This window comes from Balaenoptera physalus (genome assembly GCF_965194825.1).
Source record: "Balaenoptera physalus genome assembly, chromosome: 3".
NCBI classification, from domain to species: Eukaryota; Metazoa; Chordata; class Mammalia; order Artiodactyla; family Balaenopteridae; genus Balaenoptera; species Balaenoptera physalus.
This window is the reverse complement of record NC_138890.1, coordinates 115,013,441-115,039,649: the sequence shown is the minus strand read 5'-3', so window position 1 is coordinate 115,039,649 and position 26,209 is coordinate 115,013,441. Positions and strand designations below refer to the sequence as shown.

At 42.4% G+C, this 26,209-nt stretch overlaps 1 protein-coding gene and 2 long non-coding RNA genes across 3 annotated transcripts in view; 2 read left to right on the top strand and 1 right to left on the bottom strand.

Annotated features, from left to right (window-relative positions):
* LOC309659055 overlaps window positions 1–26,209 on the bottom strand; it is a 430,937-nt gene that overhangs the window by 309,258 nt on the left and 95,470 nt on the right. The gene's annotated exons all lie outside the window — the stretch shown is intronic.
* Window positions 1–26,209, top strand: part of LOC309659045 — a 191,864-nt gene that overhangs the window by 148,574 nt on the left and 17,081 nt on the right. The gene's annotated exons all lie outside the window — the stretch shown is intronic.
* BHMT (betaine--homocysteine S-methyltransferase) lies at window positions 562–20,863 on the top strand. Its single transcript, XM_082458196.1, has 8 exons — window positions 562–694; window positions 4,269–4,401; window positions 10,869–10,987; window positions 12,326–12,517; window positions 12,890–13,037; window positions 16,493–16,675; window positions 18,126–18,354; window positions 20,097–20,863. The coding sequence occupies exons 1-8, from the start codon at window positions 662–664 to the stop codon at window positions 20,278–20,280; spliced, it is 1,221 nt and encodes a 406-aa protein (XP_082314322.1). The 5' UTR covers window positions 562–661; the 3' UTR covers window positions 20,281–20,863.

Here is a 26,209-nt window from a genome sequence, read left to right as displayed (position 1 = left end):
CACACACACACACACACACACACACACACACACACACTAATGCAGGGTCAGTATCGGACCCTTCTGTAAATGTCATATTTTGTTCGGATACATATCCACTGGGTGTGTATCACACAGGAGGTCACACTTTAGGCTGAAGTTCTTCCAAGAACTGCAAGCCTCCTCATTCAATAATCTTGTATCCTCAGCCTTTGACAAATATTTGGGCATTGGATGGAATTCTTAGGGGTCTGGCCTAGCGACTTAAGGAAGTAATGATACACGATCCCAGGCAAGGGAGAAATCAGGGTCGGGGACCCGCGAGGGGAAAAGAAGGGCCGGGCACACGTACGTCTGAAACCTGAGCGAGTGGCAGCATTATTACTATTATTATTATTTTACTTCTGGATGGTTTCACCCATTTTGGCAGAACAATCTCGATCACCTCCTCCTTACGCAGGTTCCCAAGCAGCGACAGGCCGGGATCAAGGGCTGGTGGGCGTGTTCCCCGCCCGAGGCCCGCGTTGGACCGCATCGGGGGTGGGGAAACCCACCCCGCGGGAGCAGCGGGTATAAAGAGCCCGGCTGCAGCCGCCGTGCAGCTCCGGGCTTCGCAGGGGGAAACGCTCACCTCTCCGGTCCTCATCCGTGTTAAGTACCGTCTGTCCGGGACGCCACGAAGATGGCACCAGTTGGGGGCAAAAAGGCCAAAAAGGTGAGTCTGCAGGGGACCCAAGGGCGCTGTCCATCCCGGCCAAAGCTCTGAGTTTCGATCCACAAACCAGCCCCGCATCGCATCTCAGCCGCGGGGAGCGCAGAGGAGCCCTTAGAGCCTGACTGTGACCAGAAGGCCCCCCAGAACTTCTGCTGCAGGACCCCAAGGCGCCTCTGAGTCCCCACTCCTGCCCCCTGACCAGAGCGCCCTCTAGAACTATGTGACCCCCAACTTCAGAGCGCCCCCAAAGCGCTGAGACTCCCAACGTCTTCTGAGTCCCGCACCCCAAGACCAGAGCACTCCCCCAAGATGCGGCTCCTAGACCCACAGGTGCGACTTCCCTGCCCCACGGCGGTGGGACTCGGGGTCGCCCTGCTGCGTACCCCGGGCTCCTCTGGGGTCTGTGTCCGTGCCCCCGCTCTCGCCCCTTGACGCCCCGCGCTTGCAGGGCAGGGAGGCGCGCGCCCGGGCTCCCACCGTTTCACGCCGCGCCCTCACAGGCGCCTAGGGTCTCAGGGCCCCTACCTTGCAGGGTTCTCGCTGCACCCACCAGCCCACCCCGCCGCAGCCCTAAGGCTCTGGCGTTGTCTGGTTGATGTAAGTTTTCATCCCGCAGTTTGGTTTCAGCGATCACAGAACAGTGCACCGTGCGGGCCTCGAAAAGACAGTTTCAGAAAAATTAAGCACAATGGCCGTAAGATATTGAGGAAGGACTGTTAATAAGTTTTAAAAATAAAAACCCAGTAACAAGCCCGCCCTTCCCTGGGGACGAGTGTTTCAGTCCAGATTGTGGGCCTTCGTCTAGTTACAGGGGTGGGGGGGGGGGGAGTGGCGGGGGTGGGGGGGAGGGGGGAGGGCGGGGGGCGGAGATGGATGGATGAATGGATGGATGGATGCACTGATAGTAGGACTATGGTTAGGAGTGGGAAAAGAAGGACGGAGGGAGTAGGGAATGTGCTTGCCCCTTGGGTGTCAAAGCACCCAACTCCATGCCTGGCAGACAGAGGCCCAGGGAATGGCAGCGAAGGAGACAGGGCCAGGCCGACTGTACTGCTGCAGCTGTAAGGACCATGGGGGAAGGTCCACCTCCCAAATTCATTGCCAGCCATCCCTTTAGAAATGGGCTGCACCTAGTTTCTAAAGGGATGACCCTGCCTCAAATTAAAAAGATCTCCACACAAGGGAAAAAATTAATTCAATTAAATTTTTTAAATGCCATGCAGTCCCAGGATTTAAGATGCTGAGATGGCAATCGATTATAGGCTGTCACCTGTTCAGTTAGGTGGAGAATTTTGCCAGTCCATACATCTACTAAAGGAATAGTTGATGTAGGCTGGAAAGGATGATTCCCATAGAGATTAAAAAAATTTTTTTTTGGTTTGGCCCGATTTACATTGCCATAAATCCTAATCCACTCCCCCAGACTCAAACTCACAAAATGAAACATTTTAAAGGATTATTTTAGCAACAGATGGACATAAGATGGGAAGAAAAAAAAAAGTTTCTTTGGCAACCTTGTTTCCATGCCTATGTCACTGTTAAAATATGGACAATAATACTTCTATACTTCTGATTAAAATTAAAACATATGTTACAAAACTAACACATGTTCATTGTAAACAACTAGGAAAAACACGAAGAACAGTGTCTACTACATTTTGCTGTATATTTGCTAGTTTATTGTCTAGGTAAATATGTACTTTTTAAACAAAAAGTCTGATATTACACATATTCCTTTGCAACACTTTTTCACAAACAATATCTTGACATTTTCTCATAGCACATTCCATTAAAAAAAAAAAAGCCACTTAGCTTAGGAACAAAAAAGTCTGAAGTTCAGGTAATTTAAAAATGCAGTAGAATCTAAGAGAGTGTTCTTCCTGATGTAATTGTTCAATAAACTAATGTACAGCATGGTAATTGAATCACCACTAGCCACTCTGCCACCAAATATCAGATTCTTAGCTATGCTGTGCATTTAAGTGTTGTGCTACTGAAGTTTGAAAACACACACAAGAGTCCGATGAGAGTTGCTAGGTGACTGAACAAAATATCATGAATTATTTCACCCAAATGAAAATTAGTAGCCAGTCATATCTCATTTATTTGACTGTTGTTCATGTTTTTATACAACTGCACCGACTAGCAATATATCTATTTTTCTTGTTAATTGGGTCCTAACGATCAAAGTTGTAGTTTTAAAATGTGACTTTTTTTTGGAATTTTATTTTATCTATTTTTTTATACAGCAGGTTCTTATTAGTTATCTGTTTTATACATATTAGTGTATATGTGTCAATCTAAAATGTGACATTTAGACACATTGTAATCATGACAGGTATTTGGATTTCAAAATTACATGTGATCAATTCTATATTTTTGTATTTGTTATCTCATGGACTTGTATACTTGACATTTTTTCTATATGGAAGGGCTATTCAGGAATATATAGCATAGTCCTCCTATTTTACTGCTTTAAGGTAGAAATGTCAGATGTTTCTTTTCTCCGAGCACCAGTTGTCGAAATGGTGTGGGAGAGAGGCAGAAGTTGGTGAGGACCTAAGATAGAAAAGCTTACGAATGTCTCTCACAGAATTTGTAACCCTTGTTATATCAGCATTTGTTTTGTCAACCATTATTAGTAACAAATGGAACGCAACAGGTAAGTACATTCCAAGTTATTACTTTACATGGCCTTTGCAGGGCTATCTCACCCTCCCCACCCCCATTTAAAATCAAATCTAGATACCATTGAAGGATAAAAGAATCAGGAGGCCCTATACACTGCACCTGGGAGACCGTGTATAAATTACTCAGAGACTCTGGACCTTAATTCTTTATTTGTAAAATCAGAGTGACCTAAATTGAATTAGGGTACCTTTTATTTTTAAAGGCTATGATTTTTTGAAATTAAAAAAAAATGGTTACACTAGAAAATTACTTTCTAATTTACAAAGCCCTTTAAAAATATTAAGTTCAAAATTTCTCTATTAACACCAGGGTAATTACTGCATAGTACTGTAAATGGAATAGGTATGGAGGTATTGATTTGGCCATCTTTGTGGTAGTATCTCCTTCCTTCTGTCTTCACCAAATATCTTTTGACTTTTCAGTCTCAAAATGCCTTAATAGCATTGTATGCCACTTCAACTTCTTTATAAAATACAATCCTCTCTTTAGTTTATTGATAGAATAAGAAGAAAGACTAACAATCACCATTTTAAAAAGGTGTGCTTAAGTATTTATTTGAGGCTTTACAACAAAACCTTTTCATTTAACCCCTCTGAAGATATTTATTCAAATATAACATCCTCCCACAATATTCTTCAAATACTCTTTAATGTGTTCTGAAAGACCCCATCCCTGTCACATACACATGGATACACAAACTTTCAATATATTAGCATTCTGGTGATTCTCCTTATAGTCACAAATTTCTGTATAAAATATATATTTTCTGAGAATTCTAAAGAAATCATACTTCTCAAGAATATGATAGCAAAAGTTCTAAAGGTAGAAAATTGTCTTAAAAATTCAAGTAACAACTTTTCTTCCTCCTCTTCTGTAATTTTAGGGCATCCTAGAACGGTTAAACTCTGGAGAGGTCGTGATTGGAGATGGAGGTTTTGTCTTTGCACTGGAGAAGAGGGGCTATGTGAAGGCAGGGCCCTGGACCCCAGAAGCTGCTGTGGAACACCCAGAAGCAGGTTGGTGCACAGCTATATTCTAAGCTCTCATAAAAGACCACTATGTTGACCCAAGTCTAGAAGCATGCCATCAAACAGATACATTCATGCCGTGGTATCCAAATATTTATTATTGCCTGCTGGGCACTGTGCTAGGTACATAAGTACAGATTTGCCTGTTGGGTAAGTACCAATGGCCTGCTGCTCTCACCTATATCTACCTCTTGTTCCCTGGTCCTCACTCTAGATGAGTCTAGAACCTGGCTCACTGCCTTTCTCTGCCCCTCCCTTCTTCAACACTCTAGTTGACTTCAACACCCATACATGTGATCCATCCAGCACTCTTCCTGTTAGTGCCTTGATCTCCTCCTCATCTCCAGCAAACTTTTCCTCCATCCCCACCTTAGCAACCCTCTCCTAGACCTCACCATCGCCAATAGCTGTCCACCTCTGAAATCTCAAGGACAAATAACCACATTCTCTGACCACCCCCTCCTATCTTTTCTGCTCACTTTCTCTAGTGCTCCTATTCTTCAATCTCATCATGACCCTGGCTCTATCATTTTAGTGTGTTTTAGCCATTCTCCCCCACAAGTCCACCTTCCCTCCTTAACCCACTGTAAGTTCCATGATACAGCATCAATCACCATCTTGCAGATAAGCCCTCTTCCATTATGTATCTGCCAACTAGTTAAATTCATTGTATACTAGCGCCACCCTGTTCAACTACCTACCTAACTGGCACCTGCACCCACAAACCTTATTCTCACTTTACTTTTTTGACCACAAATCTTTTATGGACAGGAGGGGAGGTAGGATGCAATCTGAAGGGGATAAATGCTGTCTTTTAAGGCCTCTGTATCATCCTCAAGCAATAGCGAAGATTTAATCTTTAAAAGGGAGGAATGGGCCACTTTTGCAGGCCCATGGAGTTCTGAGGGATGTAGGTTTTCAAGGCTGATGGGTTAATCCACCCATATGTCTTTATTCCAGATCTGAGGGTCCCATTTCTTCCTAATCAGACCCTAACTTTTGGCAATAGAATGCTTTCCCAGTTGAGAACTCTGGAACTTTGGAACTCTGCTCCCTATGTAATTTAGTCCTGGGCCAGAGCCTCAGTTTTTCTGTTCTCTAGCAACAGGAACTGAGTCTCTTTACATACCACCCAGAAGATCCTCAGACTTTCACACATTGCCTGAAATCGGTGACGACCCACCTGTAGCCTTTCATTGTCTTTCTCCACTACTTTGGTGGTACCCAACAATAGCCATCTAATTCCGGAGTCCTTATAGTTACTACTTCCCCTGAACCTCTCAAACATCTGAGATAGTGTACCGGCAAGTGCATTCCCTTCCAAGGGCATCTCATCCTAGTTCACTACAGGTTGAAGTTTTAGTAGTTGCACCCCGAGAGCATACTGGGAGCTCCATCACCTGTGACGTGTGGGTGCTCATTCCTAGCTAGTCAGAAGGAGATCTGACTCTAAATGATGCCTTCAGAGTTATTTCCTATGACTAGTTCTGGCTTCAGCTCTTGCAGGTCAGACCACTCAGAAAACACATGATGAAGCAGAGAGTTGTGCCCAAGAGTTCTACTCTTGGGAGTGAACTAAGGGAGTGAGAGAAGCAGGACTGGGCAAAGGGAGGAACCGGAACTAAGCTGTGAAGAGCTGTAACAGAGAGCCCAGCCAATCTCTCAGGGAGCTCTGGAATTGCACAGGCCCCTCAGAGTTGTCCCAGATTGAGGCAAGGGGGCTAGGTCTTTGTGTTTTCCCCCTACTAACAGACCAAGCCCTGCGCACAAGCTGTCAGCCCTCCCCTCCTCCAGGAGAGGGCTTAATCCTGGGCAAAGGAGTGCCCTTTGGCCTAGGGCACTTCCTAGGAAGGGTCTCAGCCAGGAGCCATCAGCAACCAACACTTTGAAAGAATTTAAATCTTTCAGAGGAAACCAGAGTTCTTGTGAATATTGTATAAGATAATAAACAGATGTTTTTTTATGTTAAAGAAGAGCGTATTCCAATGAACTCAGTGATGAAGGATGGAAACTAACGAAGAACATAAACTGAGAGACAGTACAGCTTTGAGATCCAGTACAGACTCTGGATCCAGACAAACTGGATCAGATCCTGACACAGCCACTAGGCTGTGTGGCCTTGGGGAAATTACTTAGCTAAGAAAACCAAGATAATATTGATATCTACCTCATAAAGTTGTTATGAGGATTAAATAAATTATATGTGCATTGTTCAAAAGAGTGCCTGGCTCATGTTAAACACTACAACTATTCGCTATTGTTATTAACTTGAGTGAGTTGCTTCCTCTCTTGATAATATTCTTGGTTGTATTAATCTATTACTGCTAGAGAAGTACAGAAATGTATTCAAATCACACTGTCCCTAAAAGGTATCCAAAGTAAAAGAGCCATAGTCACACTATGAAACCTAGCAAATGTATGCAACTTTTATATTTCCAAATGAAAGTAGAAATAATACTGTGTTCTACCCTTTAAAAAAAATGAAATTAGTAAGCTTTGGAAGCTAAACCAACAAGAGTTCTCAAATTTTAGTTTCACCAGTGGAGTTTGTTAAAAATAATAAATTCCCAGGCCCCACTTATAGATTTGGTTTCATTAGGTTTGTGATGGGTCCAGGAACCTGCATATTTATAATACTTGTCTCCAAATGATGTCAAAGTAAACCCCACCTTCAGAAGCATTGTGTTGAAGGGATGTAAGGAACACAATGGCATAATTAAGACCTGAGAGTAAGGATTTCTAATATATCTATGGTTTGTTTCTTAAGGTCTGCTTGCTGGGTTAAACTCAGAGTGAAATATTTCTTGGGCCAAACTGACATTAATGATAAACTACCTTTGCCCAAACTCTGCCATGGAAACAAAATAAGACTGTTGTTTAAACTGGAAATTTCAATTTTGTTAGTCACGTTTACTTTTTTAAAGTCACACATTAGAGGAGCTCAAGAGAATCTGCTCTGATACCGATTTTCTTTGATTTTATTAATGCAGAAACAGCACATTTGATCTCTTGGCCATTTGTGTCTTGAATATTTTGAGCTTATTTAAATGCATTGAGCATTTGCTTTACTTTTTCTTCTGGGAGCTCCTTGCTTTTCAAGAATTAATGAAAACTCCATGATACTGAGTCATTAGGTTTAATCCTTTCTGCTACAGACTGAAATCCCCTATATTCAGCTCTGCCAGTGCCTAGTTCAAACTCTGTCAACCACAGTGGACTACAGGACGCATCAGAAAAGACAAATCTGCTTGTAACTTATCTTCAAAGAACCATTTCATACGACCTTGGATGTTTTTAACCTTTTCTGGGGTGGAGGGTGGTGAAATGTGTTTAAAACATTCATGCTCTAAATGAGAGCGGTGGTCATTGTCATGCTACTTTATGCAAATGTATTTGTTTTTGCAGGTGCTTTTCTAATTTTGACTGGGTAATAACTAGAATTCATATAGACCCTGAAAAGTTTCCCTGTAGACTGGACGGCACCCAAAACACTTTTGTAGGACTGGTGCCTGGACTTGACTTTTTAGTGCTGGAAGCAGTGAGAAAGGGAAGGTTATGCTACAGGTCTGCAATTCCTTATCCAAGCCCTTTTGGGGCCAAATGCATTTTAGAATCCAGAATTTGTGGGAATTTTAGAAAGTTAATACATTACATATGCTACATATTGCATAACGCTCTTATTAGGGTCTGAAGTGCTCCCCTATGCCCCATCAAACACATTAATACTCTTTTTGCATCAAAATATATGACTACCCACACTAAATAGGATACAATTATAAATATCCTCACATTAGTTCAGGTGACATTTTGCTGCCAAATGATTTTACTGCAAATTTATTATCCCACTGAAGAAATACTGCAAATTTTTATTTGACCTTTTAGAGTTTGCTGTGGAATTTCAAAGACTTGCATTTCTCAAGTAAATGTACAAGGTAATATCTATACTCTGTACATATATGTCTGGGTCATATGTTTTATACACATATATATACACACACACACATAAGTTGGTAATATTTAGCTTCTGTGATGCTAAAATAAAACTAGTATAATGAAGAGTGTAAAGCCATAAAATGAATATAATTAATTAGCATAAGTTGTATCATTGTCGTAGGAACCAGTCATACCCTATTGTTGGTTAGAGGATGAAGACTCATAGTGTTATGATGGGAGGAAACAGAAAATAGAAATTGAAAGAATATTCAGAAATTACCAGACTAACTCTCCTACGAAAATTTATGCCAAAAGTTGTGGTTCTTGCACTCAGTGGAATCAGCTTTGAATTTGGCGATGAATTCAGTTTCCCTGGGTCTGGAGGGGTTTGAGGAATCTGAATTTTTAATTGTCCCCAAGCGAGTCTAGTAGGGTCACACTTTGAGAAGCATGGCATTTTTAAGAAGCATGATGGAATAATCAGATCTATTAAGAGTGAAAAGTTGTCTTCACCTTTCTGATTCACTGCCCTCTGAAAAAAATCTGATAAAAGATTATAGGCCCTCTGAGCACTATACAATGTACATACATGAAAACAATTTGCACACCATTCCAGGGTTTTTGCTTTTTTTTTTTTTTTTTTTTTACAGTCTCTGGAAATCCATCAAAGGGCCAGCTGGGTGGACTTCTTATTCATAAACCATTCTGTCCCAGATACCAAGTCTGTAGTCCCTTCTCCCTTGCTCCAACCTTAGCACTCTGTGTTTATCTGATTGACTGTATATAAGGGTTTTCAGTTGATTCTGCTGCTAATTAAAACAACTTTGAAACCCCCTAATTTAGGCATGCTTTTAAGTTCCCACTGAGAACGAAAGGTTCCATGATTTTAAAAGCAGAGATTTGGCTTCAAGCTTAGAAATCCATTCTCTGAAATTCAAAAGCTTTTTTGGCCTCACCTTTTTGTCCATTTATAAACAAAAACTGAGCTTCCTATGTTCTTGGCACTCTACTAGGCATCTGGGTTGCAAACATGCCAGACTAATCTCCAGTCTTAGCTTCTGAAGGGCTAAGAACACCAGTGTCCTAATAATTTCTTAGCGTCTAATGTAGTTGTTCCCAGACCTGCAGATTTTATAGGTCTCTGAAATTTCAAAATAAATTTTAGGGTTTGATATATGACTGTTGATTTCTTACTCTGCCCAGTCATTTCTCCTGACAAAAACAAAACACCATCTAAGTCTCACTATAATTTTATAAAAGAAACATTCTCCTGCTCTCTTAGAATGGTGATTCTCAACAAAACTGAAAATAAGAATCAGTTGGGAAACCTTTAAAAAAACTTGCTTGTGCCTTACCCCAAATCAATTAAATTAGAATATATGTGGATTTGACACTAACATTCATAATTTTTGAAAAGCTTGCAGGATATCTAATGGGCAACCAAGGTTTAGGACCAATATTTTAGAGTAAAGGATAACTCTTTAAATTGCATACATTTGATTATATGGAAAAAAAAAAAAAAAGAAAGAAATCTCGCACCATATTTCCTCCAGCCAATGAAAGCTTCGCCACATGGTATTCACCCATGAACCTAGATTGCGAACATTTCTCCAACACTTATTTCACTCTACTACCAGAATTATCTTTCAAAAACACTGAGTTGGGCTTCCCTGGTGGTGCAGTGGTTGAGAATCCGCCTGCCAATGCAGGGGACCCAGGTTTGATCCCTGGTCCGGGAGGATCCCACATGCCGTGGAGCAAATAAGCCCGTGCGCCACAACTACTGAGCCTGTGCTCTAGGGCCTGTGAGCCATAACTACTGAGTCCACATGTCACAACTACTGAAGCCTGCGCGCCTAGAGCCTGTGCTCTGCAACAAGAGAAGCCACTGCAGTGAGAAGCCTGCGCACCGCAGCGAAGAGTAGCCCCTGCTCACCGCAACTAGAGAAACCCCGCGTGCAGCAGCAAAGACCCAACGCAGCCAAAAATACATAAATAAAATAAATTAAAAAACAAAACAAAAACACAAACACTGATACCTGTGGTCTGGCGCCTAGACTCCTTGGGATGATGTGCTAGGCTGTTTTACACTCTATCTGACAGCCCGCCTTTCCAAGTTCATCTCCCACCACTTCTCCAGCATATCCTCAACTCCGGCCACTCAGACTGCTTGTCACTCCCCCAAATGCCAAGACTTTTCTTGCCTCCTTGTCTTTGCTCGGGCTGTTCCCTCTATAGGGAATGCCCTTCCCCATCTTCTCTGCCTGGCAAAAGCACTGAGATGATTCCTCCTCTGTGGGACCTCCCTCTTCCCTTCACCCCACATCCATGGCAGAGATAATCTCTTCCTCCTGGCAAGAGACTCCAGATCCACCTCTCATTAGCCCCCAGGATGAGCAAATGCCAGGCAGCCAGGAATTTAAACAGATATTTTCATATTTGTTTGTCTGAGAGCCTTTTGAAAGCATCACAGACTAATAAACTGTTAACAATGAATACCTTTCCCTCATTCAATCTCCCAGTTCGCCAGCTTCATCGAGAATTCCTCAGAGCTGGATCGAATGTCATGCAGACCTTCACCTTCTACGCCAGTGAAGACAAGCTGGAGAACAGGGGAAACTATGTTGCAGAGAAAATATCCGTGAGTAACACCATACGTGGCACTCTTAGAAGGACACAGTAGACACGCGTGTCATTACCAAAGCTCTCATAGAGAAAAGTGTTGAGCCTCTTTAGAGTTCTGTTTTGTTTTAAACAATACAGAAACGAGGTATGTGTGAATAATATTCTTAGGTTTTAGCTAGCATCCCCCAAATTAACAGAAAGGCATTTAATGAAGCAGATCAAAGAAGTATTTAACTATTAATGATTCTCTCAGTCTGTTGACTAAGTTGCTGAATGAGTATCCTTACAAACTCTTACATCTTTTTTTAAAATAAATTTTATTTATTGATTTATTTATTTTATTTTTGGCTGTGTTGGGTCTTCGTTGCTGCCCGCGGGCTTTCTCTAGTGGCGGCGAGCATGGGCTACTCTTTGCTGCACTGCGCGGGCTTCTCATTGCAGTGGCTTCTCTTTGTTGCGGAGCATGGGCTCTAGGCGTGCGGGCTTCAGTAGTTGTGACACACAAGCTCAGTAGTTGTGGGTCGTGGCTTTAGCTGCTCCGCGGCATGTGGGATCTTCCCGGACCAGGGCTCGAACCCGTGTTCCCTGCATTGGCAGGCGGATTCTTAACCACTGAGCCACCAGGGAAGTCCGAAACTCTTACATGTTTACAATTTTTTAATGTGACACAGTATAGGAGAAAGGTCATATGTGCCAGGAGTCCGTGAACCTAGAATCTTCCAGGCTCAGCTACAATCAACTGTGTGATGTTGGGCAAACCATTTACTTATCACATCAAATCAGCAATTTCTTCATCTCTAAAATGAAAAAGGAATTCTAAAATTACATGAGTCTGTGTGATCTATAGTACTGGGGTTTTTTGAGGACAAGCATCAATTTTTATTGTCTAAATAATTAGAAAAGACCTTACTTGTGATACGTGTATCTGTTGAGAAAATACATAATGACAAAAAGTCATGAATTCTGTAGTAGTTTAAATTGAATTTTATTCTTATTAATCATAAAAGCAAATCATTATCATCATCACCACTATTTGCTAGGTATTCTTCTAAGTGCAGCTTAGGCATTGGAGGATACTGGATCCTTTTATGTAAAGACTTTTATCCTCTCACAGATCTTTGGTATAATGTAATATCCTAAATACCATCATTAGATTTTTTTTTTTAATCACTGTTATTGGCAGTGTTGTTACTGCAAATTGCTCAACTCCATAAAGCACTGAACTATTCCATCACTGTCTTTTTCTGGAATAAAATCACTATTGTAACATACAACTGAGATATGGACATTTGAATAACAATTTGCTTCAATTTCACATGAAAATGTAGATGTATCATAAATTCATCCATTTTAGGGGCAGAAAGTCAATGAAGCTGCTTGTGATATTGCCCGGCAAGTGGCTGATGAGGGAGACGCCTTGGTGGCAGGAGGCGTGAGCCAGACACCTTCGTACCTTAGCTGCAAGAGAGAAACTGAAGTCAAAAAAGTCTTCCAGCAACAGTTAGAAGTCTTCATGAGGAAGAACGTGGACTTTTTGATCGCAGAGGTAAACAGATACGATCTAAGATGAGACGAGGACACTTAGGACATTTTCTCTGCCTTTTAATCTCATGAGGACCATGTGGGGTTAGGTACCAGTCATGACTAGTAGCTGTAATATTTAGTTTTGAAATGTTTTTCCAATTTAGGGCTTCAACTAAATGTGATTCAGTTAATGTAAAATAGTGTTCTTCAAACCTTTGGACTGTAAGTCGCAGAAATCACCATTCTATTCTGTTTTAAAAATGTTAATGGGTCACAACTCAGAGTTTGAAAAACACCCATCTGGGGATAATTAAGTTAATATGCAGTAGGATAAGTTTTCAAATTATTTGGGAAGAAACAAGATTAAAAGTATCTTGACTTTAACTTATTTCAGTATTTTGAACACGTTGAAGAGGCTGTATGGGCAGTTGAAGCCTTGAAAGCATCTGGGAAACCGGTGGCAGCGACCATGTGCATCGGCCCAGAGGGAGATTTGCACGGCGTGGCCCCTGGCGAGTGTGCAGTGCGTCTGGTTAAAGCAGGTGATAATGCGTTCTGACCGGTTTGCAATTAGTGTGTCTTTTTTTTTTTTTTTTTTTTTTGGTTGTGTTGGGTCTTCGTTTCTGTGCGAGGGCTTTCTCTAGTTGCGGCAAGCTGGGGCCACTCTTCATCGCGGTGCGCGGGCCTTTCACTATCGCGGCCTCTCGTTGCGGAGCACAGGCTCCAGACGCGCAGGCTCAGTAGTTGCGGCCCACGGGCCTAGTTGCTCTGCAGCATGTGGGATCCTTCCGGACCAGGGCTCGAACCCGTGTCACCTGCATTGGCAGGCAGATTCTCAACCACTGCGCCACCAGGGAAGCCCCTAGTGTGTCTTTTAAATGACATACAAATGCAGGTCCATCTATGAATCACTATATACTACTTTTGTTACAGGAAAACCATTAATTTACTTTCTTAGGAATATCTATAATATCATTATTGAGTCCCAAAGAGAAAAAAATGTTAAAAAAAATACATACACACACATACCAGCCTTTTGAAATGGGCAATTAGACCTACGCTGAAGGTTTAACACCTGGAAATGAGAAGAATTTTAGTAAATCAAAAGGAACATTAGGAAATATTATGTTTTATTTTAAATTATCTGAAGTTGAGGTCTTTAGACATTAATAACTTTTAAGTCAGTTGCCCTCTTTGCCAAAGTTTTTCCATTCTCATAAATTACTGGTATGCTTTACTTTTTGTAATTGGCATAATAAATTTAAAAATCCTTTGATATGAGACACTGAGCACCTAATTTATCTTTTTATATAATTTCCATTCCTAATATTGGGTTTCATTTCAATTAGGGAAAATTCACAGACTGTTTTCAAAGCTGCCTCATTTTCAACCTGAGGAATAACACAGTGTCCGTGGAAGAGTCTGACTGACTCTGTGGAACAGAGATTTTGATTGGCTGATTGTTTAATTTCTCATCTTTATCCAACTCTTAATGTTTCATGAAAGTCACTTCATACTCATCACTAATAATAATTATTTAGGTTTAGGAATGACATTGTAGAATCCTAATTTTTTATTATACATATTAAAAATGGGGGGAGAAACCAAATTAATATGTTTCAAAATGATCAGAGGAGGCCCTCATCATCCCAACTGTTAATTGGCAGGGATTCTTCGCCTGCGTCTACTCCTTCCCCTGACAGTCTGTTCAGAGTGAGTGGCCACAGTGCTTGACCTCACTGAACCCTGTTTATATCCTTCACAGAACTCCCCAGTTATCTCATTAGTTTATGTCTTGAATGTCTGGCTCTCTCACTTGATTGTAAAATCCCAGAGGGCAGAGACTATGTCTGCTCGGCTCAGCACTGAGTACCGTGTGCCCAGCACAGCACCCAGCACATGATGGGTCCTTAGTCAATATCCATCTCACAAATCTAGTCCAACTTCCAATGTTAGTTCAACTTCCATGTGCCCTTACATCGTCATCCCTACCCCAAATAACCACTTCCTCCTCTCAGCAGCTGTGTCGCACATTTAGCGTATCCTCAGATGACATTTTCTAATCTGTGAGACTGTTAACAGGGTTCTGCAGTTACACACAGATAGAAAATGCTGTGTTAAGACAAGTTAAGCAGCCTCTTGACTGCAGAACTTCTCAGAGGCTTTGACGTGTTCGTGTATACTGGCAGTCTCCAAGAAGGGACTACAGTAAATAACTACTGCCCAATTTAATTGATCATAGAACCTTGTTTTCATAGAGCAAACCTTGGGAAGCCCTGTGCTAAATTATAAAATCTTTGGTGTCCTTTATTTATATTTCTCTAAAACCCCTTACAAGGACCTTTATACCTAATAGACATCCAATAAATAGCCAAAATATGATTACTTCATTAATGTAATGATATCTACCAAGGAAAGAGAAACTGTGGCTGCAGAACACCAGGAAGGAAGGAAGGAAAGAAGGAAGGGAGGAAGGGAGGGAGGGAGGAAAAGAAAGGGAAAGAAAGAAAGAAAGAAAGAGAAAAGAAGAAAAAGAAAAAGGTAGTCAAGATCCAAGTGACCCTGTTCAGTAAGCTGTTGAATATACCAGTCTGGAACCCAGTGGAAAGGTCAGGGTTAGAGAGAGAAGCTTGGGAGAGGTCTGGATATAGATGGTATTGAGAGCCTGGGGCTGAAAAGGAAGTGTAGATGCAGAAGAGAAGATGGCTCAGTGGCATCCTGGGACACTGAAGGACTGAAAGGTTTAGCCTTGAGGAGGGGTCAGCACACAACACTCAAAAAAAAAAAAAGCAGCCAGGGAGGCAGGAGCAACTCTCAGAGAGTGGGGGAAGTTCTCAGAAGCCAAGAGAAGGGGAGTATTGATGACGGAGGGAGTGCCACGAGGTTGAATGCTGCCGAGACGTTGAGTAAGATGAGAAGAGAGAAGCGACTACTAGATTTGGCAAGATTGAGGTCATCGGTGCCCTTAACAAAAACTGATTCAGAGGAATGATGGGGCGTGAGGCCAGATTGGAACAAAAATGAAGAGCGAACTGCAGGCCGAGGCCAGTGAGGACCACTAAGATGCCTGCCACTGAACACTGCAGGTCACAGCGTGTAGCGTCAGCTCTGCTGCTCCTGGAATCTGGACGTTGTGCCGCTCTCATTGCGGCCAGAATGAGAGCCTTTCCTTTCCTTATTCTTGGCATCTCTATATCCCAGCTACAAAATCCTAGGCCACGAGTTCATCAAAAAAGTCCTTTTTGGAGGACAACCCAAGTGTCCAACTAATGAATGGATAAGCAAAATGTGGTATGTACATGCAATGGAATATCATTCAGCCATAAAAAGGAATGAAATTCTGACACATGCTTCAACAGGGATGAACCTTGAAAACATTGTACTAAGTGAAATAAGCCAGTCAGGAAAGGACACATACTATATGATTTCACTTGTATGAAAGTTTCAGAAAAACCTTTTCCTAAATTACATTCTGCTGCTATGCCCAAGAAACTTAATAATATTATTAAATTGGCCTGATAAAAGGAAACATTGACTTATTCCTCAGATGAGTGGTATGGTAACCACAGGTGCCATGGGGCAGCTGGGAGTCGTGAAAAATTATCATGCTTTGCAAATATAATGTCAGAGATTGAAAAAATGACTACTAAAATTTGAAGTTAAAGAACACTCCAATAATGATTTTTTTTAACAACTACTAAAAATTGAAGTTAAAAAACCTTTAATAATGATTATTTTTTTCAAAAAAAGATGGACAGCCAAGTGTGCATAAACGACACTTCAATTATATCTGACTCTTCAAAGCACTGTTCGCAGAAAGCACTTGCTGCCTGTTACTAATCATTCTTTCCCAAGGGTAAGATAAGTTTGCAGGGACCCAGTGCCATATTTCCAATTCAGTGCCAATTTCCAAATAAAAGCTCCCTGAGTGAGAGGAGAGTTGGGCCCACTGGTACCTGGTGAATCCCTAAAGCTCAAATGTTCTTCCCACTTGCAGGAGCTTCCATCGTTGGCGTGAACTGCCATTTTGACCTCACAACTAGCTTACAAACAGTGAAGCTCATGAAAGAAGGCTTGGAGGCCGTGGGACTGAAAGCCCACCTGATGAGTCAGCCCTTGGCCTACCACACTCCCGACTGCGGCAAACAGGGATTTATCGACCTGCCAGAATTCCCCTTTGGTAAGACAGACGTTTTATAAATCATCTCAGGGTCCTTATGTTTGACAAATTCCAAAGAAATCTCTAGCCATAGAGCTTTATCATGTAAAGTAATGGCTGCATATCTCCTCATCTCTTGCCCCCAGCTTCTCTCCTTGCAACCCAAAAACTTTTAAATTAGACATTAGGAAAAGACAGGACCGGCAAGCAAAAAAGACCTCTGAACTTAAATGTAAAATCAAAGGTGAGTCAACATCTAGGCAGACAACCAATTCGTCATACCTGGAGTTGGCAAAAAGGATGCCCTCCTGGGTAGGATCAGCGAAGATTCTGTTTCTGGTTCCAGCTCTGTTGCTAAGTTGCAGAACCTTAGCAAAATTTCTTAGTTCTCCCAGATCTTAATTTTCTCATCAGAAAAAATAAGTAGTTTAGACCAGGTTATTGCTGAGATACTTTTCTCCTATTCTGAATGTTGCTCAGATATTCTAGCAATATCTGAGTTTGGGGGGCAGAGGGAAGTTACCATCATTGGGTTACTGTGTAACAGATTTGAATGAAGAGACCAAGCAGATGAAGGGGGGGAATACTTGCAGTCTGGGCAGAGGGATAAAGCATGTGTGGGAAGTGGGGGTGAGTCTACCTGGAGAATCAAGCCACGGGTGAGCAGGGCCAGAGCCTGGCCAGCCTCCTATTTCATTCTAAGGTCCTTACCCCATATTCTAGAGGGACCCTGGAAAATAATCAGTCTAGAAGAACCATGGAAGAAGAACGGCAAGGCATTTGTGGTATTTATTGCTGTAGAACAAATTATTGCAAAATTTAGTGGCTTTAAACAACAAATATTTATTATATCTCAAGTTGCTGTGGGTCATGAATTTGGGAGCAGCTTAGCTCAGAGTCTCTTAATAGGTTGCAATCCAGACTCTAGCAAGGGTTATAGTCATCTGAAGGCCTGATGGGAGCTGGGGGATCTACTTACAGGCTCTCTCAGTTGGCTGTTGGGAGTCAGGGTCAGTTTTTTGCTGTCTGTTGATTGGAGGCCTCAGCTCCTTGGCTCATGGGCCTTTCCACTGTGGTATCTGAGTGTTCTCAAAACACCGCAGCTGGGGTGAACGTTCCAGGAGAGAACAAGGCAGAAAACATAATGTCTCATATGACCTAGCCTCAGAAGTCACAAACCATCCCTTCTGCCATATTCTATTGGTCTCACAGACCAACCTGATATAATACAGGAGGGTCCACACAAGGGTGAGAACATCAGAGGGCAGAGATCATTGGGAATCATCTTGAAGTCCGGCTGTCACAGTATTTAAAATTGGATATGTCGATGCAAAATAGCTAATAGTTTTTAAGAGTTTGGAACTAAATATTGACAACTTATCTAACTCATTTATTGAAAATTACACATTTATTATAGCTGTTTGTTTTGAATATATATTTTTAAATTTAAGCAGAGTGTCATTTATTACAGGACTGGAGCCCAGAGTTGCAACCAGATGGGATATTCAAAAATACGCCAGAGAGGCCTACAACCTTGGGGTCAGGTACATAGGTGGGTGCTGTGGATTTGAGCCCTACCACATCAGGGCGATTGCAGAGGAGCTGGCCCCGGAACGGGGATTTTTGCCACCAGCTTCAGAAAAACATGGCAGCTGGGGAAGTGGTTTGGACATGCACACCAAACCCTGGATTAGAGCAAGGTAAGAACCTTAAACTGTATTTGCCAAACCAAACTCATTTAGATTATGAATATGTCCAAATGAGGTCATTACAAAAAGTGCAGCCTATTTGCTGTGTAATGATAAAGAATCAGTTATCCTCTTTAAATTCTCTCACAGAGATGTTTATAATGTAGCTTTATGGAGTGATTTTTGGGGAAAGCTTTAAGAATATAGAATATAAATAATGTAAGTTGCAACGAAATGTGATTTCACACTCTAGGAAAGCACCGTCCATGTGGTGGACACTAACAGTGAATCCGTTGTTAGGATTTAAGTACAACAAATATTAATTGCCTGTTCTGTGCCAAGCACGAACCTTAGAGCTGGGAAGACAGTGGTGAATGAGATAAAAAATGTCTTTACCCACAGAGTTTACATTCCAGTGGGGAAGAGGAACAATCAACAAACAGAGTTTCACATCAGGCGATGTGCAGGGCACTAGGAATATAGAAATGAAAGGCTGTGGTCCCTGGCTAAGAGAATCTCACGGTCTACTGGGGAAAATGGAGAAGAAAGCTGATGTATTATACTGTAGTTAACTGCTTGAGCAGAGGCATGGATAAAAAAGTAACAATGAAGAGAAGAGAATAACTATCTCCACCTCATAGATAATTTAGAAGAAGGGACTTTGGGGCTGGATTTTGAAGAGCTGAGTAGGCTTCCAAGGGATAAAGAAGGGGGCGGAGGATGCACCCCAAGCAGAGGGAGCAGTTTCCCTCTGTTCAGCCAACATTGGTTGAGCACAACTATGTCAGACACTGCTGTGGATGCTGAGGGAGCACGCTGGACAAGGCACAGGCCTGTCCCCAAGGAGGTAACAGTCTAGTAGGCAGAGAAATAAACAGCTAAGTTCAAACTGGTATGGTAAGTTAAGGATGAAGATGTGCACAGGTGCTGTGGAGTCTGTACTAATGGCCCACAGGGGGAAAGGTGGGAAGGTTGGTGAAGAATTTCTCATAGAGCTAACACCAGAGCTGAATTCTGAAGGACAAATTAGGTTGCCAGACAGGAGAACAGCCTAGAGGGAAGCACTGAGAGGTGGCAAGAGAACAAGGTGCTGAGAAACTAGAAGTCTGAGAATATTGGATTCAGAATTTGGTAAAGACACAGGTCAGGAACAGGAGGTGGCCTTTGTTCATGCTCACGAGGTCTAGATGACCTCATCCCAAGGCAATGAGGAGCCTGGAGGGTCTCAAGTGGTCTGAGACAAAGTTAGATTTGCAAGTTTTCGTAGCCTCGAGACAGGGAAACCTGTGAGGAAATCTCTGCTGGGAGATACCAAACATGGCAAGGCCTGAACTAGGAGACAAGGGAAATAGAAAGGAGGCAGAGGCGGGATCCTCAGGGTGAGAGGTGCAGAAGCAACACTGGCTTTGGGGAGAGCAGCAAACGTGGGCTCAGCTGGCTCAGGAAGTAGAGTGCCAGAAAGTGAGGATGGAGAGCTAGGGTAATTTGGATAGAAAATGTCCATATTCTAAACTCTTAGCTTTTGAACCTATGTGTATGTAAAAAGAAGAAATTCAAAGTAACTTTAGACCTACAGATTCTGAAAAAAAAGATAAATGTGTTTCAATGGACACACTCTCAAGAGCCCAAAGACAGTTCTACAGCGGTGTCTTAGCTCAGCGACCTAGAGACGGAAGCTCAGGGAGAAGTCCTCCTGACCTCTGAGGCTACGTCATAAGAGACATTATGTTTTCTGCTGTGTTTTGTTCCCCCAGGGCCAGGAAGGAATACTGGGAGAATCTTCGGATAGCCTCAGGCAGACCGTACAACCCTTCTATGTCAAAGCCGGATGCCTGGGGAGTGACCAAAGGAACAGCCGAGCTTATGCAGCAGAAAGAAGCCACGACAGAGCAGCAGCTGAGAGAGCTCTTTGAAAAACAGAAGTTCAGATCTGCATAATAGCCTCAGCGGAACCCATTTTCAGTGACTTCCTCTATGTTTGGAAGTCTATGTTTGGGCCACAGTTCCAAAAATAAGGAAAAGATGGTTAAAAGACAATGCTTATATGAACCCCAGCCTACATGTAAAGATTGATATTAGCTGAACAAAACAATTACAAATAGTACTTGACAATTTTAAAAAGTATATATTTAGAACTTGAAAGCAAAATAAATAAGAAGCAAATATTAAACAGGTTTACTAAGCACCCACCATGTACACGGTATTAAGGAAATCACTGTGGCCAAGGAAAAGTAATTTGGACATTAGTCCCACTTCAAGAAGTTTGCAGGCTAGTAAGGAGGATGAGATGTGAGCTATCATAAATGGCTCAGCAACCAGACGGGGACAGACAAAGTGCTATAGGAAAGTGACTTCCAAGCTCTTCTGAAGATGACCCTTCATAAGAAACACAATTTATATTGATATAATGACCCAGTAAAGTACATGTACAGCCATTGAAATAAAATGTGATCCATTCTGGTATTTTTTATTCCATTCCTTTCTGTCCTATTTCATTAATAAAATACTATGCTGGTTAAGACCCCTCAAATTGATTTTATGACCCATTAATGAGTTTTGACCCACAGATTGAAAAACACTGCTATGGGACACCAGCTATGGGGACTTTGCTATGCCTTTAAGTTTCTTCTTAGAAAATCAGTCCTATGGGACCTGATCAGTAAACATTCAAAGCTCAGAGTTCCAGAGTTGTTCCCTCTCTTTTCTGACCCATTTCTACCACTAAGAAGCATTCAGACCAATGGGGAGGCCGAGAAGGGATTGGTACCCAGACTCTCTCCATCTTTTTCTAGGCTGGATCCACCTAAATAACTCTCGTCAGTAAGACTGGGGAGCAATGGTCTTGTGTTAATTTGGTACCTTTAAAATATATATATAATAAAGAAAAAGAGATTCTCCAAACTCTATCCGGGGTTCCTAGATTGAGAACTATATTTTTACCTGGTAGTATCTACTCTGAAAGCTCAAGCCCGAGAAGTAAGCTCAAGCCTGAAGTAAGAGCATTAGAATAAACATGGCTACTCAATGTATTAGGAAAGAGTTCATGCTTCTTTCTAAACATTCATTGGATTGGTATAGCTGTTTGGAAATTCTAATCTCTTCAGCTACTATAATAAAAGGAGCAATGAGACTTATCTTGGATGTATTTGAATCTTATTTCTGTTCTATAATTTGCTAAGTCTTGTGTAAACTCAGTTTCTATTTAAAAAGACACAAGCATGCTAGAATTTTAAAGGAGAAGGCAGCAGTATTTAAAGGGAAAAGGAATTTCCAGAATTTCTTTTCAAAGCAGCACATCTCTCAGAGGTTGCATATGGCTGAGGTGAAATAAGAAAAGAGTGAAAGTCACTTTTTTTTTTTTTTTTTACCAATTGCTATCTACCATTTCTCACTCTCAAATCAGGTTCAATATTCAATACTTTCATTCATAGGTAATAGATACCTTTATTCAACCTACTACTGTGTAAGATGGATGCCCCTTTAATATTCTTTTCAGAACTTTCATTGCCACGCAAAACACTGTAACCCCTAATTATTCTTATACCTTTTGATTTTAAACATGTTTCCCTCAAGAGGAAATATACATACTGAAGGTACACTGGAATGAAACTGTATGTCAACAGTGACTCCTAGTGGCATATTTCATGTTTTGAAAATTTTTTTTGAAATTCATCCCTCCACCAAGTGCATTCATTTTATTTCCAGAAATCTTGTTCATTAAAAGGGAAATTTCATTCAATACCTATAAGCTTCCTTGTGTTAAACAGACATTTCTCACTGGTAAAGATATTTTTATGGAATCAGAGACAGAGAGACCTTAGAGATCCAGAGTCTAAACTCTCCCTTTTAAGGGTAAGATTCCGAAGGCAGGATGCCAAGTCAGGAAGGATTTCTTATTAGTGCAAGGCTGCCAGGAAAGATGGCTTTAGCTTGGATTCTTGGTAGAAGGAGAATGGAACCAGGACAGATGGTTCACAAAACTAAGGAGTTCATCCTCCTGCCAGGAAATAGAGATCCCTGCATTCCTCAGAGTCGATGTAAACTCACTGAGTAAACTGTTTGCAGTTTATGACCTGATACTTATTCACACTGTAGCAAAGCGCCTTTGAGTAAGGGAGCCAAGCCAATGCAGACCTCTAACGGAGACAGAACTGGACAGGAAGGGATTAAAAGCTTCAGTTCCCAATTTCTCCAGAGGGGGGCAGCAAGGCACCAGCTGGGAATGCCGGAGGAGCTCTATTTTTCTTTGAACTCAAGCTATTTCATCAGAACAAACCGTAACATTAAACGGCAGAAACAGCTGTAGCTCCCTTTATTTGTTTTGATCAGTTTTTCCCTAAGATACATGGATCTTTGAATCACATCCTGGACAACCCACCCAGCAAGGAAAGCCTTATCTGTCTCCAACCGGATCCTCTTTTTTTCTTCCCCCAGAGATCATTTTCCCCAGTTTTGAGCACAATGGCTGGCTGAGAATATTATACAGACTGTTTTCACAAACAGCCTCCCTGTTAGTCAGTAACATCCACTCAGCCAGTCTGGAACCTTCCGTGTGTTATGTGCCAGGTAGACAATTCTGATTCTTACACAATCGAGGAGGAAGGAGTCAATTTGAAGACAGAAAAATAGAGGAGCCCTGGGAAGTGCTTCAGGAATAGTTTGAGAGTGTGTTAAACCGCAGAGTTAGGGATAACGAGGCCCAGTGTTTCTAAACATCTTCAGGAACAAATGAATGTTTAGTGTTTGAACAGAAAACGACAGAAAGGCAGCCAAATACAAAGACTTCTCACAGATGGTGACAGAAAGGGCAGGGTCATTTGGCCAAAATTGGTGGAGTGTGGTGAGGGAAAGGAAGAGCCAGAAAATGCTTCCAGTTTTCAAGCAGCTGGAGGCTCTGTTGGCCTTGGATAGATGAAAAATTAAGGAGATGGAAAGTGAGAGAGACAGATGCCATCATTTGTGCTGCTGTGAGCTACAGAAATAATGCCAAACCATTCGAGTACAGCCAAACAGAAGAGGTTAATTTGTATGCCACTATATCAAACGCACAATCATTTTATCACATGGTTTGAGAGAGAGATCTGTGAACATTCCCTATGTAAATTTTTACATGAAGTACATTTTCAAGGGAAATATTTAGAGTACTTTTAACAAAAATTTATTTCCCCAAATTCCTAACATATTTTTAGCAGTCATCACTTATTTGCAAGCTGCTCATGTACCATTTGAAAATGATTCCTGTTTGTTCCTTCAAGCAGGTTCAGTGAGACCTCTATTTGGCCCCATTTTGTGGTTATTTGTTCCAGTTTACTACATGGCCTTGAAAGGAAAAGGCTGAATATCTTTGAAAATAGTTCAAACTTTTCCCCCAATTCAGCCTGGCCATCCTTCCAATTATTTTGACTCAATGAGATTTTACTGTTCTCTGGAAAGGTTAATGTCTCAACACACGAATTGTGCAGAACACTACATTGCAAAACACTCATGCGATGTAGTAGAAAAAACAATTAATAAATTTAGAATCAGGAATTTGGGGTGCAAGTCCTAGCTTTGCCTCTACCTCACTATGCAGCATTGGACATATCACCCTGCTTCTCTGAGCTTCGATTTTCTCATCTGTAAGGTGACAAATCTCTCATACCGTGCTTAAAGAACTCCGCAATTTTATGTTGCTAATTTGATGGTATAGTAAGCAATAGCCTCACCACTGTCAACAAATATTTACTGAGTGCCACTTGTGGTATGTTTCCAGCAGACTTCGTTGTTAATTAATTATTCCCCTGACTAAACAGACGGCAGACTAAAACAAATAACACCGTTCAGAGAGCAGGGAAAGTTTTATTAGCCTATACTCAGCCTGGCACTGGGAATGAAAATGTCATTCTTCCCCACAAGTACTGCTTCCTAGGGAGGTTCAGGCCTGTGGTTTTTCATATTATGAACTGTTTCTGTTTTCAGGACTCAGAGGTCTTTGTAGGTTTGCATAAGCATAAGCTATGGAAGTTCTAGAAACCATCATGTGGGTAATTCTTGTTTAGAGTTCTTCATCCCCCTAGGAAGGAGAGGACTGTCTTCTTACATTTTATAGTAAGATGATGGAGTTTGGGAGCTAGAAGCCTCAGAAATTTTTCCTTCCATAAAGCCATTCCCAGAAGCTTGATGACCCCCAGATTTGTATCTCCAGCCTGAACCACCCCCAAGAACATGCACTTGACATCAGCCTAACCTTTAGACCCAAGCCAGTCGCTGCCCTGAACCCTGGGGTTCAGGCCCTGTGCCCCTTCCCGTGGTTGTCCAGGCAGGGTTCCCCCAAATCTGGACCTGGTCTGCGTGGGTTCTGGTCACCATAGACGCCTTCCTCAAAATTGTCTAAGTCCCTCTGTAGTGGCTAGGACTGCTCAGGGCCAGCTGTGCCATCCGGGAGGGGCACAGGCCCCCAGCCTGGACAGGTCAGCATGGGACCCAGTCCCGGTTTCTTCCCTTCTAGGTGCTCAGTGACAATGTATACCTCTTTCCCATGTCTCCCACTTCCACCCCAGTCTGGCATTGACCAAGGGCCCCAAGGAGCCCTGGGACTCTTGTTGGCCCCGGTTCCAGGAGGGGCAAATGGTGACAGGAAAGCTCCTGCTGGTGGGTACAGTATCTCTGTCCCGGAATCAGGTGAGATTGGGCTGCCCAGTACAGTGCAGACTGTGTGTGACTCTTCTCAGACACAGGACAAGTTCCGGCCTCTGGGCTGCCAAAGGTCCACCGTCAGCCCTTGCTTTGAGCAGCCTGTGGAGGCCTGTGTTAGTTCTCACCTATGCGGGTTCCGGCCTCAGCACAGGGCGGGGAGGGGGGTGAAGGGACACAGCCCAGGGGGACAGCAGGGGTAGCGACAGGTGCTCTTTACCCTGAGCATCCTTCCTCAAACATGGCTACTCCCTCCCCCGCCACCACTGCCACCCAGTGGTCACCCCACCCCTCCACAGGCTCCTCCAGGGGTGGCCACGCCTCAGACCCCAAGGAATTTCCAGACACTGCTCCACAAGGTCAGCAGGCTATGCCTGCCCATGTCCCCTGGCCTCTGATGGATACGGCCCCGTCCTGGCCTCCGGCTTGGCATGAAGTAGTGCCAGACGAGGGATGGACATCCCTGAGTGAATGACCCCTCTCTTCCAGCACTGCCTCCTGTGGAGTTGTGTGGAAAGTGGCTGCAGAGTCAACACTGAGACATCATGTCCAAGGAAGGCACTGTGTTGGAAGATGCACTCCTCTACGTTCACACTGTAAGATTCCCAACAGTAAATTTGCCACAAAAGGAACAGTCATTCAATGTTCCCACGTAAGACGTGCACTGTGGTCACCGTCTGCGAAGCACAACAGTCACTTCTGAGAGTCGCAGAAGCCAGTGTTCACAGGCCACACTGTGGATGATATGGTATCAGGAGTACCGATATAACCAGCACCAAATAAGTGGGATGAGGGAGCTGCAGAAACAAGATCTTATCGTTTCAATACAGTTTCCAAAAAACCATGGCATTGAGAGCAAGAATACACAGCATTGCTATCTTTTTCTCTCAGTGGAAGATATGAAAGTAGTTCGTTTGCCAAGAAAGAACAAGAAGAGATGCTTCCTATTCCTCAGTCGGGAGAGATGAGCATTTTCACAGAAGTACCACTTTCCAACGCACTGTTCTAAACCATATGGCAGATCACCACACCTCACATGAGCCCGTGAATTTTTAAATACATTTTAGATTGAATACCTTTTTAAAATAAAATGGCTTATATAGACAGATATCCCATAAAAACATTCCCCAGAGCCCTCCATGTCCTAGGAGCAGCCCTTGTCTGAAGACAAGGTCCTGAGCTTCTCTTGTCCCCC

What these genes read in the sequence shown, in the direction of transcription:
- BHMT (XM_082458196.1), top strand. Translation starts at nt 662, where the DNA reads ATGGCACCAGTTGGGGGCAAAAAGGCCAAAAAG. An exon ending in ATGTTGCAGAGAAAATATCC is followed by an intron (nt 10,988 to 12,325) that starts GTGAGTAACACC and finishes CATCCATTTTAG; the next exon opens with GGGCAGAAAGTCAATGAAGC. An exon ending in AAACCCTGGATTAGAGCAAG is followed by an intron (nt 18,355 to 20,096) that starts GTAAGAACCTTA and finishes TTGTTCCCCCAG; the next exon opens with GGCCAGGAAGGAATACTGGG.